Source organism: Apteryx mantelli, chromosome 12 (genome assembly GCF_036417845.1).
Source record: "Apteryx mantelli isolate bAptMan1 chromosome 12, bAptMan1.hap1, whole genome shotgun sequence".
Classification (NCBI taxonomy): Eukaryota; Metazoa; Chordata; class Aves; order Apterygiformes; family Apterygidae; genus Apteryx; species Apteryx mantelli.
The window spans coordinates 2,370,226-2,389,423 of NC_089989.1; the positions used below are offsets into that span (position 1 = coordinate 2,370,226).

At 50.4% G+C, this 19,198-nt stretch overlaps 1 protein-coding gene across 1 annotated transcript in view; it reads right to left on the bottom strand.

Annotated features, from left to right (window-relative positions):
- Nucleotides 1–19,198, bottom strand: part of TEX264 (testis expressed 264, ER-phagy receptor) — a 69,601-nt gene that overhangs the window by 49,113 nt on the left and 1,290 nt on the right. The window contains exons 2-4 of the mRNA XM_067303577.1: nucleotides 17,473–17,545; nucleotides 15,785–16,073; nucleotides 7,173–7,394 (exon numbers count right to left, since the gene is read on the bottom strand). Coding sequence (XP_067159678.1) covers nucleotides 7,173–7,394; nucleotides 15,785–16,066 — 504 coding nt within the window. The 5' untranslated portion in view covers nucleotides 16,067–16,073; nucleotides 17,473–17,545. The remainder of the gene's footprint in view (nucleotides 1–7,172; nucleotides 7,395–15,784; nucleotides 16,074–17,472; nucleotides 17,546–19,198) is intronic.

Below are 19,198 nucleotides of genomic sequence, written 5' to 3' on the forward strand. Positions count from 1 at the left end.
ATAGCTTTACAGAAGCTCTCATTCACATTCCCCAAACTGCAAGGAGGGCGCCTCTGCAGCTGAAAAATGCTATTCCCACCTTCCCCATGACACCCATGGGTGCATTAACCCTCAGCCTGCTGGCACAGCCTCTCTGCTCTGCTTTGGGCCAAGGATAATGAATAGCAGAGGTACACCAGTCAGGTCACCCCCGACACAGCCTGCAGGTTTCTGAAGGGTGAGAGAAGTACAGGGGAGGAAGTGATTTGAAGAACCTGAATAAAAGAGCTGGGATTCAGGACTCCTGGGTCCAATTGTCAGCTGTGCTGGGGGGCTACTGTGTGAAAAGCACAGCCTCTTTGCACCCCTGTGTTCCCACACATGAAAGCAGGGCACACCTGTCTGGCAGCAGGGAGAGGTATTGGCAGGAGCTATTTGGAAAGAAATGTGTTGGAGGGACACTAAATTACCCCAGCCTACTCCTTAAATAATGCACACTCAAAGCAGCAAGCCAGCAGGGTCTCCTGGGCTTCTCCAAAGGCAATTCAGGCCAGTCACTGCTGCTGCCAGCCTGCCATACAAGAGAAAGAATTTCCTCACTTAGCTGCTGGGGACGGCTCAGAGGACTGCAGCCATTTCCTCACAGTTCCTGAAAGCCTTGGCCATGGCTGCATCCCAAGTGCCCTGGAAATGCCCACTCCTGAGCCAGATGAGAGTCACTGGGGTGCTGCAGGCGCAGCTTGACTGCAGTGGGTCCTGCTCAGTACCAGCCCATCTCTTTTCTGCACAGGTCCCTGCCTTGGGCCCCTAACGAAAGGAGTCTCTGTCATCCTATTCATCACTTCTCCGCCTCTCTGAAGCAGCAACAACAGAACAGGAGACACTAAACCTAAGCAGCTGCAAGGTATCACAGCACCGAAGGCCAGCACTGCTGCGCCCGCAGCTGGCTGGGTTTCAGGACGCACCCCAAGGTGGACGAAATGCACTCTCATCTTGGAGGAAGGTCCAGGGAGAGCAGAAGGCCCAGGGACTGCACGGCAAGCAGGACTAAGCCACCGGGCCACAGTCCCCAGCTTTTCCTAACATGCCTCGCCAACGACTCGCTGTGTCGAAGCTGTGTCTGTGCTGCCAGGGAAATCCGGGCAATGGGCATTCCCAGTGACTTTGGCCGGGTGCCAGTGAGTTCAAACCATGCCATATTCCCCATGCGTGTCCACAGGCCTTTGCCCTCAGCAGCTCTAGAATTCCCCATCAGTTAGCAACAGGAGAGACCTGTGGGAAGGGTGCTTGAGGTCTATCAGCACTGGAGTGATTTGGGCTCCTCCCCAGCCTCTTTCATCTCACGCCCAGCCAGGCCCAGCAGCAGTTTCCAGCACATCCCAAGGCTTCCCACTGTGAATGACACTGGGGTTACAGCTGAAGCCAACCGGGAGTCTAGGCTGCCAGTGCAATGAGGGCAGCACCTGCTGCACCAAGGCTCTGCCAGGAAGGGAAGGGGCTATCCTGCCCTCACCCTTCCCCACCAAATGAGGACTCCCCTCCCTTGCTCCCTCTTTTGGCCTCTTCAGGGACCTATTTGGAGGAATCCCATGGGTTATGGCCCTAGAAGGAAGGGGCATTCAAGAGAGCTGGTTAATATTCAAACATCACTTCCTCCAAGCTCCAGATCGGTGCATCCCTATGAGCAAGAAGTCAAGCAAAGGGGGCAGGAGACCTGCATGGATGAGCAAGGAGCTACTGGCAAAACTCAACCAGAAGAAGGAAGTCTACAGAAAGCGGAAAGGGGGACAGGCCACTTGGGAGGAATATAGGTGCGCTGTTGGCGTATGCAGGGATGCGACGAGGAAGGCTAAGGCTCGTTTGGAATTAAATCTGGCCAGGGATGTCAAGGACAACAAGAAGGGCTTCTTCAAATACATCAGTAGCAAAAGGAAGAGTAGGGGGAATGTGGGCCCGCTGCTGAATGGGGTGGGTGCCCTGGTGACGAAGGATACAGAGAAGGCAGAGTTACTGAATGCCGCCTTTGCTTCAGTCTCTACTGCTAAGGCCAGCCCTCAGGGATCCCAGGCCCTGGAGACCAGGGAGAAAGTCTGGAGGAAGGAAGAAATTCCCTTGCTCGAGAAGGATCAGGTTAGGGATCACTTAAGCAAGGGCATGGGCCATGATGGGATGCACACACAAGTGCTGAGGGAGCTGGTGGATGTCATTGCTAGGCTACTCTCCATCATCTTTGAAAGGACACGGAGAACAGGAGAGGTGCCTGAGCACTGGAAGAAAGCCAATGTCACTCCAGTCTTCAAAAAAGGCAAGAAGGAGGACCCGGGAAACTACAGGCCAGTCAGCCTCACCTGCATCCCTGGAAAGGTGATGGAACAGCTCATCCTGGAGGCCATCTCTAAGCATGTGGAGGAAAAGAAGGTGCTCAGGAGTAGTCAGCATGGCTTCACCAAGGGGAAATCATGCTTAACCAATGTGGTAGCCTTCTATGATGCAATGACTGGCTGGGTAGATGAGGGGAGAGCAGGGGCTGTTGTCTACCTTGACTTCAGCAAGGCTTTTGACGCTGTCTCCCATAACATCCTCACAGACAAGCTCAGGAAGTGTGGGCTGGATGAGTGGACAGTGAGGTGGATTGAGAACTGGCTGAATGGCAGAGCTCAGAGGGTTGTGATCAGTGGTGCAGAGTCTAGTTGGAGGCCTGTAGCTAGCAGTGTCCCCCAGGGGTCACAACTGGGTCCAGCCCTGGTCAGCTTCTTCATCAGTGACCTGGATGAAGGGACAGAGTGCACCCTCAGCAAGGTTGCTGGCGATACAAAACCGGGAAGAGTGGCTGATACACCAGAGGGCTGTGCTGCCATTCAGAGAGACCTGGACCCACTGGAGAGTTGGGCAGAGAGGAACCTCATGAAGTTCAACAAAGGCAAGTGCAGGGCCCTGCACCTAGGGAGGAATAACCCCATGCCCCAGTACAGGTTGGGGGTTGAGCTGCTGGAAAGCAGCTCTGCGGAGAAGGACCTAGGAGTCCTGCTGGACAACAAGGTAACCATGAGCCAGCGATGTGCCCTTGTGGCTCAGAAGGCCAATGGTATGCCGGGGTGCATGAGGAAGAGTGTTGCCAGCAGGTGGAGGGAGGCGATCCTCCCCCTCTCCTCAGCCCTGCTGAGGCCACATCTGGAGTACTGTGTCCAGTTCTGGGCTCCCCAGGACAAGAGGGATGTGGCACTACTGCAGCAAGTGCAGCCAAGGGCTACAAAGATGATTAGGGGACTGGAGCATCTCTCTTATGAGGAAAGGCTGAGAGAGCTGGGCCTGTTTAGCCTGGAGAAGAGAAGGCTGAGAGGAGATCTTATTAATATGTGTACAAATATCTTAAGGGAGGGTGTCAAGAGGATGGAGCCAGACTCTTTTCAGTGGTGACCAGTGACAGGACGCGAGGCAATGGGCACAAACTGAAACACAGACAGTTCCATCTGAACATGAGGAAAAACGTCTTCCCTGTGAGGGTGACAGAGCACTGCAACAGGTTGCCCAGAGAGGCTGTGGAGTCTCCTTCTCTGGAGGTATTCAAACCCCGCCTGGACGCGATCCTGTGCAAGGTGCTCTAGGTGACTCTGCCTGAGCAGGGGGGTTGGACTGGATGATCTCCAGAGGTCCCTTCCAACCTCAACCATTCTGTGATTCTGTGATTCTCTGGCTCCACATCCCAGATCACCCCCCAGTCTCTCTCCTGGTCCTGTTCTCTCCACTAATCCCCAAATCCTTGTCTCCTTCTCCCCAACACACCTCCATGAGCCCCTTTCCAGTGCCCTTCTCCTCCTCCCTTTCCCCTCTCTGATTTTTGGGCAGCTCCAAAGCCTGTTCCTCTTCTTCCATCCTCCCTCCCCACCTTCAGTCTTCTACTTCCCTCATTTCAGCCCCTCTCCCTGCTGCAGGTCCCCTGCCTGCCTCCTCCGTCTCCTTCCCTTCCGTCTCCCACACCTCCTCTCTCTCAACTCCTTCCCCTTATTAATAGGCTGCTAAGCTGTCCTCCCATATGACGGAAACTGTTCCATTTGAACTAATTCTTTCTCTCGACTGGAGACGGCGTTTCATCTCTGCCACTGTGCCCCTTTAATGTCTCTTCTCTTTTGTAATCCTGTCCCCTCCTCCCCAAATCCCACTGAGACACAAGGGCAGCAAGGGGATCTCTGCGCTTGGCATGCCTGACCCACAACTCTCATTAAAAGAATCTTTTTCAAAGCAGACACTGTGAAAAATAAATAAATAAATAAATTAAAATAAATCTGTCTCACTGCTGTCTCTATTTCCTTAAGGGAGGCTGGCCCGGGGAGGGGGGGGAAGAGAAGGGATGGAAGAAGCTATTTGGAGAAGTAGTCTCCATGGTAACCCACATTCCCATCACAAAATGGGCACAGGTCACCTGTTTCCATGAAAGTTTTTTCCTCCCTCCTTCCTTCCCCCTTTCCAAGCCTTCCCGCCTCGCCACCAGGTGCCAGGGGAGCCGACGCCAGCAGGGGAATGCCAGCACAGCTCCAACAGCGCAGTAGGCTGGGGGAACACTGGCTTGCCACAGCCACTTGAGTCCCTGAGCCTCAGCTACCCACTTCGGGAAGGAAAGCAAGTGCAGAAGCTTGCCGGCGTGTGCACAGCATCTCTGGGGGCTCGAGAGCAGCCTGAGTTCGGCAACAGGCAAAAAGGAGCCAAGTGTTGACATGCCTGTTAACAGAAACGGGTGCCACAGCTCAGCAAGTGCGGCTGCTTCCGGACAGGGACACAAGAGCATTGGGGATCTGGCAAAAATGGAGGGAGAGTTGTAGATGGCTGTGCTGGTGCTGAGATGGGCCAGGATGTGGGCACACAGCCCAGCCACAGGACGAGGCTGGTCCCAGCAACCCTGCAAAAAGCAAACCTTGTGTCCCCAGGGGACGAGGGACTAGGCTGGGCTAGCTCTTGCTAGTCCAGTGTGAAAGAGAAGCACTAGGCATGCTTCTAGCAAAGCCCCCAGTGCAGGTCTCAGGAGACAGCTCAAGGCCAAACTGCAAATGACCTCCTAACTTCCCCCAAAAATGTCACAGAAAGCCCAGAGCCTCCACCACCCTTGGCACAGCGCACTGGGACAGGCAGGATTCCTGAGCCCGCTCCCTCTGCCTCGAACCAGCTATTGCTCAGGCAGGGAACTTCATCTCTCTGTTTCCATCCTCACAGTTGGTCTAACAAATCTGGGGTGGCAACACTCTGCCAAAAGGACTTAGGATAGACAAAGGCATGTGCCCTACAAACATGCTCCTGGGATTGAAGTGGGCATGGCCTGAGGGCAGGATTTCTTACAGGCAAAGCAAATCCTGGCGAGGCATCACGGAATGATGCCAGGACCCAAATTCCAAATTTGGTGTTTATCCTGTTTCACTCCCAAAACAGCAAAGAACTCCCCAAGATTGACAGTATCTCTCCTCCCCGTACAGCTGAAGATCTACTACAAAGTTTACAGGGATGGTGGTATCAAAGAGAGAGGAACATATGCCTGAAAAGAGAGCACTTTGTCTGCTCCAGACAAAAGGGGAGATGGAGATCAAGATGGGTCCCCCTCCTCTGCTTGCTCTGAACACTTCCCTGGATGCTGGCACTTCCATATGATTTCAGTTATTTATTTTATTTAGAAAATGGCCACTCTCATTAAAAGCTGCCAGGTGTTCCCAGAACAATCTGTGGTTCCCTTTTTAGCTCTAACGACTTCATCTCTTGTGTGACAGATGTGCTCGCCAGGACCTTTCCCCGAGCAGTGGAACATCAGTCCTGCATCGCCGAGTGCTCACTGAGCCAACCTGATGCTCCCACCCTCTCCAGCCCCTTCCCTCTGCACACACACATGCACATGTTGTCGCAGGCCTGGCAGCAGCACCCAACCCTCCCCCCCAAAAAACAGCCAGCACATCTCCAGCACAGCAGGCAGGTTCCAGGAACAGACACAGAGAGGGTGGAGCAACAAGAGGATGACATGAAACAACACACAGATTATGCTCTTCATGCCAGTCCCTGCCAGCTTGGTGCCATCTTTAGCACGGGGGGCAAGGCAGCAGTGGTCTCATCCGCCCTGGGCTTAGTACACCTTCTGCTGGTCCCAGCAGGCAGCTGTCTAAAGCCAGGGCAGACAAGGTGGTCTGCTCCCAGCCCTCAGCTGAAATTCTTGGGTTGGCACCCAAGTAGCAATCTTGCAGCAAAAGCAGGCTGAAGAAATTCTCACAGTTCCCCCACAGGGCTGGGATTTTTGCCAGGAAAAGCAAGTTTATAAATAGTGTGTTTCCACATGAACAAATGAAATTGCTGGCACTCGATGGTCAAATAAGCCACAGGGTGAGCACCATCCTTTCCCGAACATCTTCCCCGACAAGAAAGCATGGTCACCTTTCCTCCACCTCACAACTAGACAGAACTTTTCTTGCTCTCCAGAAAGGCCAAGATCTGAAGGTGTCTGTGTCAGGTGTCACCCATCCCAAAGTCCAATCCTCTCCCTGCTTAGAAACACCCTCATTGGAGTTGGTCTGGCAGCAAGCACAAACCAGCAGAGCAGCCCCACACTTGACTCAAAAAGACTTGAAGCAGGGAGAATAGCCACGAGCTTGGGAAGGTGGCAAGGGCTAAAACAGCAATGAGCTCTGCAGGACGAAGGCCAGGTAGGCTGGCAGAGATGCGATCCACATGGAGTCAAAGAGCACAGATTTCAATTCAGTGCTTGAAATCAAGTTTTCATCAGCTCATGGGCCAAAACGTTTCTACCTTCTCCCCCCAGGAGACACTTGCCCCATAGGTGAGGCTGACAGCTGAAACAGAAGTTTCACCGCACCGCACCACACATTACAACAAAGGTGTACATACCTGTCTGATCATAATTACTAGCCAGACTTTCAAGCAGAAAACAGTTTTTACCTCTGTGTAAGGGAGAAGCAGAGCAAATCATCAGATGAGAACTTGCTTCTCCAAGTCAGACAACTCCCCAACCCTCGCCAGCTGAATGAATGGGAGGACATCCCCACTGGGGAACTACGTGCCAGATCGCAAAAGGAGATTTTGCTCACATGGCCCAAGGGAAGACTTCAAGAGACAAGAACTTGGAGCAGTCCTATCAGCCGATGGCAAGAAGAACCTTTAAGAGTCTGTTTAACAAGTGTGCTGCTCTTCTTGCCACAGTTGCTTACCTTGATGTAGGTGTCAAGGGCTGGGTGGACGCGGTTGACTGCCAGATGGATGGACAATGGTGTGGTGAATGGGAATGTCGCCATGACCACATGGCTGGGAGCGGGGAAGGAGAAGATCTTGAAGCCATACTTCTGGAATTGCTTGATCTGCTCCTCCGTCGGCTTTGCCTCACCCTCACTCAGGATTCGGCCTATGGCAAATCGGCACTTTTCTGGCGGTACCTGACCAAAGGGAACAAACAGACAGTGTCAGAAAAAGAGAGAGGCTGAACACAGGCCAAAGCCTCACACATCCACCTGCTGAGTGTGGCAGCCAAGAGAACACTTCAAAAACTGAATGGCCTTTACTTGGACAGGCTGGCCAGGCTGTGCAAGAGCTGGCAGCTCAGCTTCAGAAAGCCCTACTCCCAGTATGGGCTGAGTTTCTCTCCTAAAACCTGAAACGTAATTTGGTTTTCTCTCTTGTGTAAAACCAGGAGACAAGAGGAGAGAATCCTGGCTCCCACCTGAGGAACATAAATCAAGGTAAAGGCAATCACCAGCAGTCCAGCACAAGAGCATCAGGCACACCAAACGATGCATCTGCTCCTAGCCAAGACACCGATCTACCCCCAGATTGTTCATGCTCCTCCCAGCTTCTACGCTCACAGTCAGATGGGGAAAGGCACTAATCTCCTCTTTGGAGGGCAAAGGCTCTTGTCCACAGGGCTTGCAGCAGAGAACTAAACCCCACTCAGCTGCTTGCTGGCAAAAGCCTTTCATCCAAACCTGCCGCAAAGGCTGCAGAGCTCTAAAAGGAGGGAAAGAAGGGCTGTTAGCAGAGCCATTGAACCCATTCCATCCCAGAAAACCCATCCCACCTCTCACTGTGGCTGAGAGGTTCCCAGCTCTGCAGACACACCTAGACTGCCCAGGGTGCCCGCACAACTTCCCAAAAAGGGGCTCATAATCCCACTCATGCTCAAGTGGAAGCACTGGGGAGCCACTGCAGGTCCTCCAACCCCATGCGCAAGGCTGAAGCTGGCTTCTTCCACCTCTCCAAAGAGGGACAGTTCTGGCTCCAGAAGAGAAAGCTGACTGGAGGGGAATTGAGATCACCTCTCTGGGACAGGAGCACCACCATGTGATGGCTGGTCCACGGGCCACAACTGCTGCAGAAAGCCCTCTCATGACAGTGCCAACCCTATCAAAGGCATGATTGGAGAGACACGCTCACTGCTGTTCCCATCTGCAGAATATCCCACAACTCTGGGGGGTTTAAAAATAGTGTGACAGCAATCTGTCTTGTTTGCCTCCATCTCACCCTGGAGGATGGAGCTCTGCTGGCATGCGTGGGAGCAGGCCTGGAGAAAAACAGAGAACACATTCAGGTAAAGCTGTCTTGAAAGGCCAGGGCAGACCTGCTCAAATCAATTCTCTTCCCATCTTGCAACCAGAGAGAGCCAGCATGAGGGCAGCCCCACAGAGGGACCTGCCTCCAAGAGCCTCCCAAACCCCACCAGCAGGAGGAATCACAGGCATTAAGCCAGAGGGAAATTTGGAGGCTGCTAGGGTCAGTCCTGAGTGGGGCACACTTGATATGGCGTGCTGTTTTAAGAGTGGGGAAATGGAGGCATGGAAGACATGCACACAGTCACCAAGCTCTTAGTAGAAACACAGAGAGAAATAAATCCCCTTTAGTCCCAGACCCCAATGACATACAAAACATAAAACATACTCTCTTTCCAGATTTGGGGATGCCAGTCTCCTATTAAGACTGGAGGCTGCAGGGTCCCAGGCCAGGCCCAGGGGTGGGCTAACTTCCCCAGGCAAAGGGGTGCTGGAGGCTGTGTTCCAGCATAGTGCTGATCCATGCGACTCTCACCGCCTCCACACCAGTGCTGAACCAGGCAGACATTTTCATTTCTGGTTTTTAACAAAATCCTGCCACCCAGCTTCATGTTTGCATGGGGCACTGGACAGGGATGTGCTAGGGAACAGGACAGCCTAGTAACTCTCCCCTGAGGTACTGCTGAAGGACACAATGCACCTTCCTACTTCTGCGATGGAGCCCAGCTCCTCTCCTTTGATTCCAGTTAGGCTGTCTTCCCCCCCGCCAGCAAAGCTACCATCCTTTCAGTCCCCCGAAGAGATACTCGGAGAAGGAGCTGGCAGGCAGCCTTGGGAGGCAGGATGCCTCCAGAGACAAGGCTCCTTTCCCCCATGCCACCATGGCTCAAAAATGGAGCCCAGCAGGGAGAGGAGGGTGCAGCAGGCCAGCAGGAACTGTCCGAGCAGGCCAGAAGTGTTTATGCTCCTGCTACCTGCTCTCAAATCTGCTTGACAGAGAGGGGTGCCACAGACAGGAACCAGGAGTGGCAGCACACTAGCTCAGCTGCCTCCTGCTAACCATCTCTCTTCTCTTTGCTCCAGCTGGTGAGGGATGGACAACAACGGTCTCCCAACTCATGCCATAGAAGGGGACAAAATCCTCCAGGATCTGTTCAGACAAGTGTCAGCAACAGCCAGGGAGACAGATAACCTGCTCGAATTGGCCTCATTAAACCCTGGCAAAAAAGACAGAGGGTGCAACCAAGACCAGCATGTTATCACTCCCCCACTTTCCATACCCATGTGCCCCCCAAGGAGCTCCACACTCCTCAGTCTTTCCTCTAACTTTGCTTGTGCTAAAGCTCAGCAACATCTTCTCCTGTAGCTTACCTATCCCGCATAGGGCTCTTGCCCTCCCTTCCCCTTACAAAAACTTTGACGTTGCAGCACAGGACCATCCTAGAGAGGAAATAGAAGCAGATGTAAATGAGAAGAAAGAAAAAAAAATTATCAGAAACAACACCATCTATCAGGCAAGAGACTTGTGTGAGACAGCTCACTGCTGTCCTCGTGTGCTGCAAGAGGGAGATGCATGCAGGGCTTTGCAGAGCATTGCTAACTTGGGGCAGGGGAAGGGAAGAATCGCCCCAAAAAGATCAAGAAAGAGCAATGAAAAGGGACCAGAGGGGGAAGGCCCAGATGAATCAAGCTCCCACATAAAGCAACAACAGTTCTGGTTTGCTGTGCTTGACATAGGCTGAGATTTGGGCTGGCACCAGTAATGACAAGCCAAACCGCTTTTTCAATGTACATTTACATACTACACAGATGAGTCCCATGCAATCCCTGCAGCTGAGGGCAGCTTTACACCAGCCCATTAGAGCAGTCCATTAGAGCACTACGTGATATAAAGCTATACAGTACAACCATTAAAGCAACAGGAAACCCTGACCCCCTCTAAATCCATGCATGAGAACAGGAAGATTGTTAACAGCAAGAACAAGAAATGGCAAAAGTTTGACTTCCCAAGTTTTTCTTGCGAAGTGGTCTAGACCCTGTGCAGAGGCCCAGGGAAACAGGACGGATGAAGGTTATTATCTTAACAATTCATTAGAAGTACCAGCAACCAGCACAGTACCACAAACAGCACAGACGTGAATCTTAAATGTGGACAAAAATGGAAAGGAAATCTCTTCCTGGGCCATTGCTGATAGGGATATATATCCATCATAATTCAGAAACTACTGCTTTATCTGAGATTACAGAGGATTTCATTAGAGATCAGCACTAGAGCACTCAGATGCTCAAGGAAAATCTAGATAAAATTCCTTTAAACACACAATTTCCATTCATGTAGTGAGCAAAGATAATTCACCTACAGCTCCAGAGCAATCAATTAAACAAAACAAGCTGCCAGGGCAAGCAGCACCAGTCAGGTCAGACTCATCTGCTTCCTCCCTTCTCCTTTTAACTTTCTTTTTTACAACGTGCAGTCCTGCAGGCACTTTCTCAATGACATCAGCAAGGCAGTTTTGCCTTCTGCCCTGCCTGGCAAAGCCCGTCTCAAGCGAGGAAAGGAAATACTCTATCGTATGTACTTAATGTCAAAAACAGGCTTCCCTTCTGCAGTTCCCTAATGAATTTGTCCTTTCAAGGTGAGGTGGGCAGGTGCCAATGAAAGCCTGTGATATAGAGAGCTGGAACAAGAAAGAGAAGAGTGTACATTCAAAATGCAGCTTTCCTGAGGACATAAATTAGAAATATCCTGCATGAACAGGAATTCAGTCCGATCATGAAATATTAAAGCAGCATATTACACTCCAGGTTTCAGCAGCAACAGACACACCTGTATCTAGGGGGAACTGAACAACAAATGCAATCTGCCATGGGAGAAGCTCCTGGGGGATCTATTAGTCCTGTGCAGGTAAAAGTAATCATAACCTCAGCTCCCCCAAAAATCTGAGTGGAGAAGCTTTGGAAATGACTGGTTCTCCCGTTTGTATAACAGCTCTGCCTGGAAGGATCAAAACTCACTCCTGCATTTGTAGAGCACTTTGCCTCATCTGTCAAACACTTGGGCAGGGGCTAGTCTTTGAGCACATGAACATGTAGACTGTAGGCAAAAGGCCCCAGCATGTGCCTACAGCTAAATTTGAGCAGAAGTGCTTGGCTGGAGCTGGGCAGAAACCTGCCTGCCATATCCAGCCCTTGCTGATGAGTTATTTTTGTTCCCTGCCAGAAGTGGGGGAAGGAGGGAGAAGCTGTCTAGGCTGCTAAAAGATTAAATAAAAAGGAAGAAAATGTGGAAGTTAATATTAATCATGTCCATTAAAATACCTAACACATTGCTGGCAGGAGCTCTTCAGCACTCAGGGAGCATCTTTGAGTGAGCGCATGAAAATCAGAGGCCAGCAAGGAGTCCCAGGGAAGCCAGGCTATGACTGCCTCCCCAATGCCCAGCATGACGCAGAACCAACCAGCAGGCTTCAGCCCCCCTCCGAAGAAAGGACTCCTCTTTGCCTTAATCCTGGCAGAAAGCTGTCACCCAGTGCTTTTCCTGCTACCTTCCAGCTTTCAAAATCCCATGTTCCCTCCTCTCAAGACCTGCCTTTGCTGCAAGCGCAAGGCAGACAAACTAGCAAAAGCCCCATCGGGACCAACCCCTTTTCATCATCACCGCTGCGGTCACCAAAATCCTGCAGGGAGATGGTGCAAGGAGCACACCAAGATCCAGGTTCAAAGGGACTTCCTGGACACAAGCCTGTCTGCACCGCCTGCTCTGCCAGGGATGCCATTGGACACAGCAGGCAGCCAGCAATTTCCATTGTCCCATGACAAAAGTGTCTATTTTTGGTCATAGGTCAACATCAGAGGTGGGTTGTCAGCTGTGAGTGGACCAGCCTCTGCTTCCCTGTGCAAAGGGATGTTTCAAGCCACGTCAAGGTCACAACAGTGCTAAGAAGGAGGAGCAGAAGCTCATCTCTTCTCTTGGCAATATCCTCCATAGGGAAAAGGCGGGCTGCCCAATGGATCCCACCCCACTGGGCCTCCGAGACTGAGACGCCAACAGCGCACACCGTCTGCTGCTCCCACGCTGTCATAGCCACAGCTAGCACGTACACACACATGCCAAGGCCTAGGGACGCACAGATGCTCAGGGTCTGAGCCAGCATACCAGACAGGAGCAGTCGCAGCCAGCTGTGCATCCCATCCAAAATCAGTCCCTTTTTGATCTGCCTTGAGGCAAGGCAGCCATTTCTGTGTCCGACCCAAAGACATTCTCGTTCCCAGCACTCGGTGTATGTTTTATCAGTGCCGCAGGCCCTTGGCCTGACTGTCCGCAAAGGGCTGTCAGCAGGAGTAGAGGTGTGTGTTCAGACAAAGTGCAGCACTCTCACTCCTTGCTGGTCAGCTGGAAACAACCCAGGACTTCGCAGAAGAGAAAAGAAGGCAGTACCCTGGGTTTTCCTCCTACCTCTGCCACAGCTGTGCTGTTCTGTAGGAATCACGTCACCTGCTTGACTCACTCTTCCCATCAATGAGATGGGGATCTCCCAGGGAAGCTGATTCACGTCATTCATTTGCAATTCACTGGCATTTTACTGCTCACAAATGGATGATAACTTATAAGAACCAAGCAGACCCCTTTGTAGAGCTCCCAACACTATCCAGCAGCAGCAATCGGAAGAAATGTGCTCATGTCCTCCCTGAGCTCCTAGACGTTCAGCCCCTCAGGACTGTGGCATCAGAGACTGGCTTGCACAGAGCAGAGATGCTGCCAAAACTTGGCACACCTCAAAAAACGCACAAGCTGAAATCTCTAAGAGTGGGATTAGACCCGAATCACAGTAACAATAGGAGAGATCTGCCTGAAGGCAACCCCACACATCCTACCAGGTTTAGCCTCCTGGGACAACCACCCCAGCCTCCCTGCCAGCAAGAGTAATCACTGACATCTGCTGCAGAGGTGGCAGGAGCAAGCTGTTTCTCTTGGCTCAGTGGGAATGAACTCAATAGCCACAGATCAGCCCAGAAAACCTCCTACCAGAGCTCCTGCTGCTCTGTTAGAAGAGCGCAGAGTTGCAAAGACTGAAGTTTGCCAGAATGCCCATAGGTTTCAGAGACATAAAGGCTCCTGTCGCTTTGCAGAGTTCCCAGGCATGCACAGCCTCAAGGCTACTTCCTACAGTCTTCGCACGACCCAGAACTACCAGGCCCTACTGTGACCTAGCCTGTCATAGCATCTCCGGGGGCAAACACATCCATGGCAGAGGCATAAGGCAAGTATCACTCGACCACCACGTCATGAACAAACCCAGCCCTTCCAGACAAGGACAAGGTCTGTGGATCTGCCTGACAACTCATCGGGCCCCATCCTGAACATAAGAGGGGCCACAGCTTCCAGTCCCATTTCATCTTTGCCCTACCGCTGAGGGCAGAAAGCAACTCCAAGCTCAATCAAACTGTCCAGAAGGATCCAAGAGGGAAGCAGTTTCCCTACCTGGAATCACAGCCAGGGACTCCCAGCCTGACCTGCAGACTTAGGGCCAAGCATCATCAAAACCATCTAGAGACCCCTCACAAACTTGCCACCACCCTTCACAAGGGCCCCACTGTGGACTGCCGCTCTCCACAGTATCCTGCCCAGTGCAAGGAGCTTGCCTTGCTCCTCAGCAAGGATATCAAGTCCTCCCAACAGCATCAGCTGCCCTGCTCTATCTCCAAAGACAAAAGGAGAAGAGGGAGCGGCATCAGGGTACTGACCCCAGAGAGAAAAGGGACTTTGTCACTTTTCTGCAGGATGGGCTGCAAGGGTAAAATTAGTGAAAGGCAGAACTGGCCACTCTGATCACTGCCATAGTGCCATTCAGGCCTAAATACACCAGCCCACACCCGCACTCCCATAGACTCCCACCCCTCATCCAGTCCAAATGAGACACTTCTTGTAGGCAGAAAAGCCCAAGTGTATCTGGTCAGATCCTGTTTCTGCCTAACTCATTCCAGAAGGGGATGTCCCCCTTGCCACTCGCCTTCCCAGACAAGGAAGATGCACTGCAGGATGGCTCTTCTCTGCCTCCTGTGATCCAGAAGCAACAACTGGAAGATAAATATAAGGCAGCTAGTCATGCCCTAGGATACAAAGACACCTCTGTCCAAGCAGTTTAAGGCATCAAACTCCACAGAGCACAGTCAAGTTCAATGTTTTCTTGCCTCTGATCCCTTCCTGCCACAGTGCTCCAAGGAGCCATGCAGCACTGCATTTTCATGGCCAGGTATTACCCAGCCCATGAGGGTTCCTCAGGGAGGGCCAGTCATCTCAACACCCCAGAGAACAGAAGCACTGAGCCAGAGCTGTCAGCCCAATTGCTATGCTCTGCTCCAAACCCCAGCACATGTGCCCAAGTGCGCACAGGCAGCTGCTAGCCACTCTGTTGTCCCTCCTCCCTCACAGCATTCCTCCAAGGTCACACTGGCTATTGCAGAATTACTGGGGAGCCAGTCTGTCTGCCATGGACAAATGCCCACCTGCTGTTATCTGGAGCCCCCAGTGCCATCTAGCATCAGCAGCCAGGCTTCCTAACCCCTAGCAAGTTAAGCTGCACGTTCTTCTGCTCTTATTGCTATCTGGACTGCATCCACCAGAGTACTTAGCTCTGGCTCGTAGCCATCAGGCAGTGAACTTTCTGCTCACCTCTCAGTCCGAAACATACCATGCAATAACAGTTTCAACAGACAGGAGCCAATACCCTCACCACACACCATCTGAGGCTTCAATAAGAACCATCAGGAGACAGAAAGCCTAAAGGGAAAGTCAAAAATACATGGGAGAGGGAGAAAGGTGAGAAGGAGTATGGATAAGAATATAGCAAACTGAAGAGACCATCTACTTTGAGCCACAGAGTAGAAGCTGCAGTTCCAAAGGAGTCTTGGCTGCACTTCCTGCTGCCAGACCATCTGTCAAGGAATGCTAACCTTGGGAGTATGGACATTGGCCTCTTCTCCATAACCAAATCAGGGACAAAACTTGTTAACAGGCCTTATCAGAAGATGGCAAGCTATGCTCAGCCACTGCCTTCCAGTAAGAGTTACCCAAGAGACTGTCTGCTCAGGTACCTTTCCACACAGATCATCCTTTACAGATCTAGGAGACCAGGCTGTGTGAATCCCAGTGATCATCTAAGGAGGATAAGCTGCAAGTGCCCAGAATACCATCAGGGAGCAGCCCAAGCCATGAATCTGAGCACCAACCATGAGAAGAGCAATGCCAGGGCTACTTATAGACTCCACCAGGCACATCTTACCGTGTGAGGGTTGTCATAGTAGACACCAATGGAGCAGAGCTTCGAAGAGATGCTGCAGCTGTCTGTGAATAGTTGCCCTGATTCGCCATACGGCCCGACTCTGAACTTGTAGGCCAGCGTGATGCTGCCGACAGGTGGTGAGCCAGCACTCACAACAACCTCTGTGAAAAGCCCCGAGTAGACAACGAAACCAAAGACGGTCAGCAGCAGCAGCACAACCAGCGCTCCAATCAGCCCAAGGAGCACCCAGTCAGTCATGATGCTTGGTGCTTCAAACTCCATTTACAAACTATTGGTAAGAGAAGAGAAGAAAAAGGAGGGGAGTTAAGCTAGCCCTTGGAGAAAGCAGTCATTCTCTAAAGCTATTTTCTTCTAGTAAAAACCACCCACTTCCAATTCCTCTTCCTTATGTATGAAGGAGGTTTAAAAGCAACTGAGCCTCCCCGCCCCAGTAACCCTCTGTAAATTAATCCCACATTGCCTTAGCCTGTTCCAACTTGGTCACCAGATACAAATTATGTTGCTTCAATACCTCTTGGGAATGAAGTGGTTAAAGGAATGGGAACAGAAAGGCACTGTCCTTATCTCCCAAAAAACAGCCAAACTGCTCACATCCAGCACTGCATTCAAGAGAGATCAAAAACTAATCAGGAAGCCCATATCGCTGGACATATCATAAACAGGTATACAGCACTGGGCTAAAGCTTATTGGACCATAATCAAATAATTTATCATTTATACATACCAGCTCCTATATTTTGACCCAGGCACCTCCCCTGTCAAAAGTTTTCAGCTAGAAGCCCATTCCTTTAAAGAGCTAAACTAGAATTAAGATGGTCTAGAGGCAAGCCTTGCATACCTAGAACCAAACACACTGAGAGTCTCAGAAGCAGCAACTAAAAGCCCAGCTAGAAAAAGCATCCCCAACATGCTAAGGTGGAATGAATTACTAATATTTATTTTAGATTGCTTTCTTAATCTGGAAGAGTTTTTAAAACCCCAACCAAGACTGCCTGTTTTGTTTGATTTTTGCTGACTGTACAATACACCAGCTTGGCGAATGTCCCTTGCTAGTTTTCATCCACCAAGCACAATTGCTTTGGGGAGTTTTAACCAAACATAGCAAAGGAAAGTTGTTTATATTTCAGTCTCCCTTGAAACACAGTTCTGAAGCAAGGACTGTTTGTGAAATTCCTTTGGGATTTCTAACAGGAGCTAGGTTTGAAAGCTAGAATTCAAATAAACAATTCACCTTCAACTCTATTTTATAAACATAGTTCCTCTGCAAAAAAGTTTTTCACCTCAGCTACTGTTTGTTCAGGCTTACAAGGAGAAAAAAGCCACATCCTGGTAAGAACCACACACAGTTCAGCTCCTGTTCCTACCCAAGGTAAGCATGAGTACAGAATCACAGAATCACAGAATGGTTGAGGTTGGAAGGGACCTCTGGAGATCATCTAGTCCAACCCCCTGCTCAGGCAGGGTCACCTAGAGCACGTTGCTCAGGACCCTGTCCAGACAGCTTTTGAATATCTCTGAGAATGGAGACTCCACAACCTCTCTGGGCAACCTGTACAGCAAAATCAAGCATGCAAAGCCAGCATCATCAGCTGCTGCCCTTCATCTCAGCACCACAGCAGGGTCAAGCTGGGGACAGTTTGATTAGTTTGCACCTCAGACCTACTCACCTGAAAAATCAGAGGTGCTCAACCTAGAAAGAGTTCATGATCTCTGCCCTACACAGATGCAGGATCCCCGTCTCTGTAACAGGAAAAAATAAATATCATTACTTCCTTCTAAAGTCATGAAGCCAAAAGCAAAAATCTTTTTCAGAAACAAAGTCATATCAAACCATTCTGAAGGTATTTTGTTGCACTAGGTATGGGCTCAAGGATCTACTCCCCAAATGATAGACATCATGAAAAGACATGCTGCAGAATTTTACAAGAATACAAAGACAAAGGCAAAGATTTCTTTCCAAAACTCTAAGATCAAACATACTGTGATAGAGAATAAAGAAAATTAAAAAGCAATGGCACGGCTTGAATAAGGACAGCATTTTGCACCAGCATCTGCCCGCATATCTTACTCCTGGCCTTCACCCCCTTGGCTTCAGCTCTTCCCCGCAGCTACTCCAGAAAACCTTAGCTTTGACTTGCAACCCCTTCTGCTTAACCTGGGACAAGCAGCTGCACTCAACACCTTTTCTGCAGTAATCATGAAGCAGAATGCTCTCAAGCCTTTAGCTTACATGAAAATTACAGATCCATTTCAATTCTTAACACTATCATGTGTCAGCCTAATAAATAACTCAGATTTATTACTTTAAATTATTTACCCATTTTGGTATTTTTTTTTATAATCTATCAAATCAGTCAACTTGAAAATGTTAAAGACTATAGATTTCAAAGGACAGAAGGATTATTTTATCCTATTCTCTTCATGATTCAGTTTAACTTGTATACGGTTCTTTAATCATGTGCAATATACATGTGATTTGCCATTTGCTCTCACTAGAGGTGACAGGATCTAAGTTTGCACAATCCCTTTCCAACCTGGTACACAGCCAGAAAGCTGAGAGATTTGTTAGTGAATTGCTAGACTTCCCTCTACCTGGCACACCATATTCTCTGACAAGAGAGGAGAATTTTAGATCATAAGAAGAATTTGACCAAAACAGTCTCAACAAGTAACAAAAATGAAGTCAATATTTTATGCCACCTGGGCAAGAAAGCACAGCTCTTGGCCCTGCATGTTTTTATTGCCCAAAGCCTGCTCAATGTCATCTTAGAAGTGAGACCACACAGCTTATATCACTCCCCTACACAAAACAGTCACACAAGAGGCAGAAAGCACACACAGTACTCAAAAGGAGGGAGAAGGCTGCAAGCAGCGCTTTTAAAAAAGTGATAGGAGGCAAATGAACGAAGCCATCAAGTAACCAGTCTGTCCAGTGCACAGACGTTATTTAAACCCACACAAACGGGAAGCTACTACAGAACTGCAGTTCCCCCTCAGTTAGCCAGAGAGCGGCTGTGGCCACAGCCTGCAAGCCTGGCACTTCTCTTGCCTGTCTGTGTTGTGCTTCCTGGTTCCCAGCAGCAGCCGGGGAGGTCACAGGCTGAGCTCAGCCCACGAAGCCTCTCCCTCCTCTCCTTAAAGCGCCTGATGGAAAACTTTGAACTACTCACTTTGGAAGCAATTGTGTGTGTCAAATGCTCCAGATGGGAACAAAATAGATCTGTTGTTCATTCCATTAATCCACCCTGCCTTCTTCTTCCATGCACCTGGATTGCAATCCTCTGTTTGTGGCATCTGTTCAGCTAACTCCATGGCCACAAGCAGGGGATTATGGCTTCAGGTGAGGACTGAACAGAGTGGAAAGAAAATCCACCCCTGCCCTGGGCAGCCTGC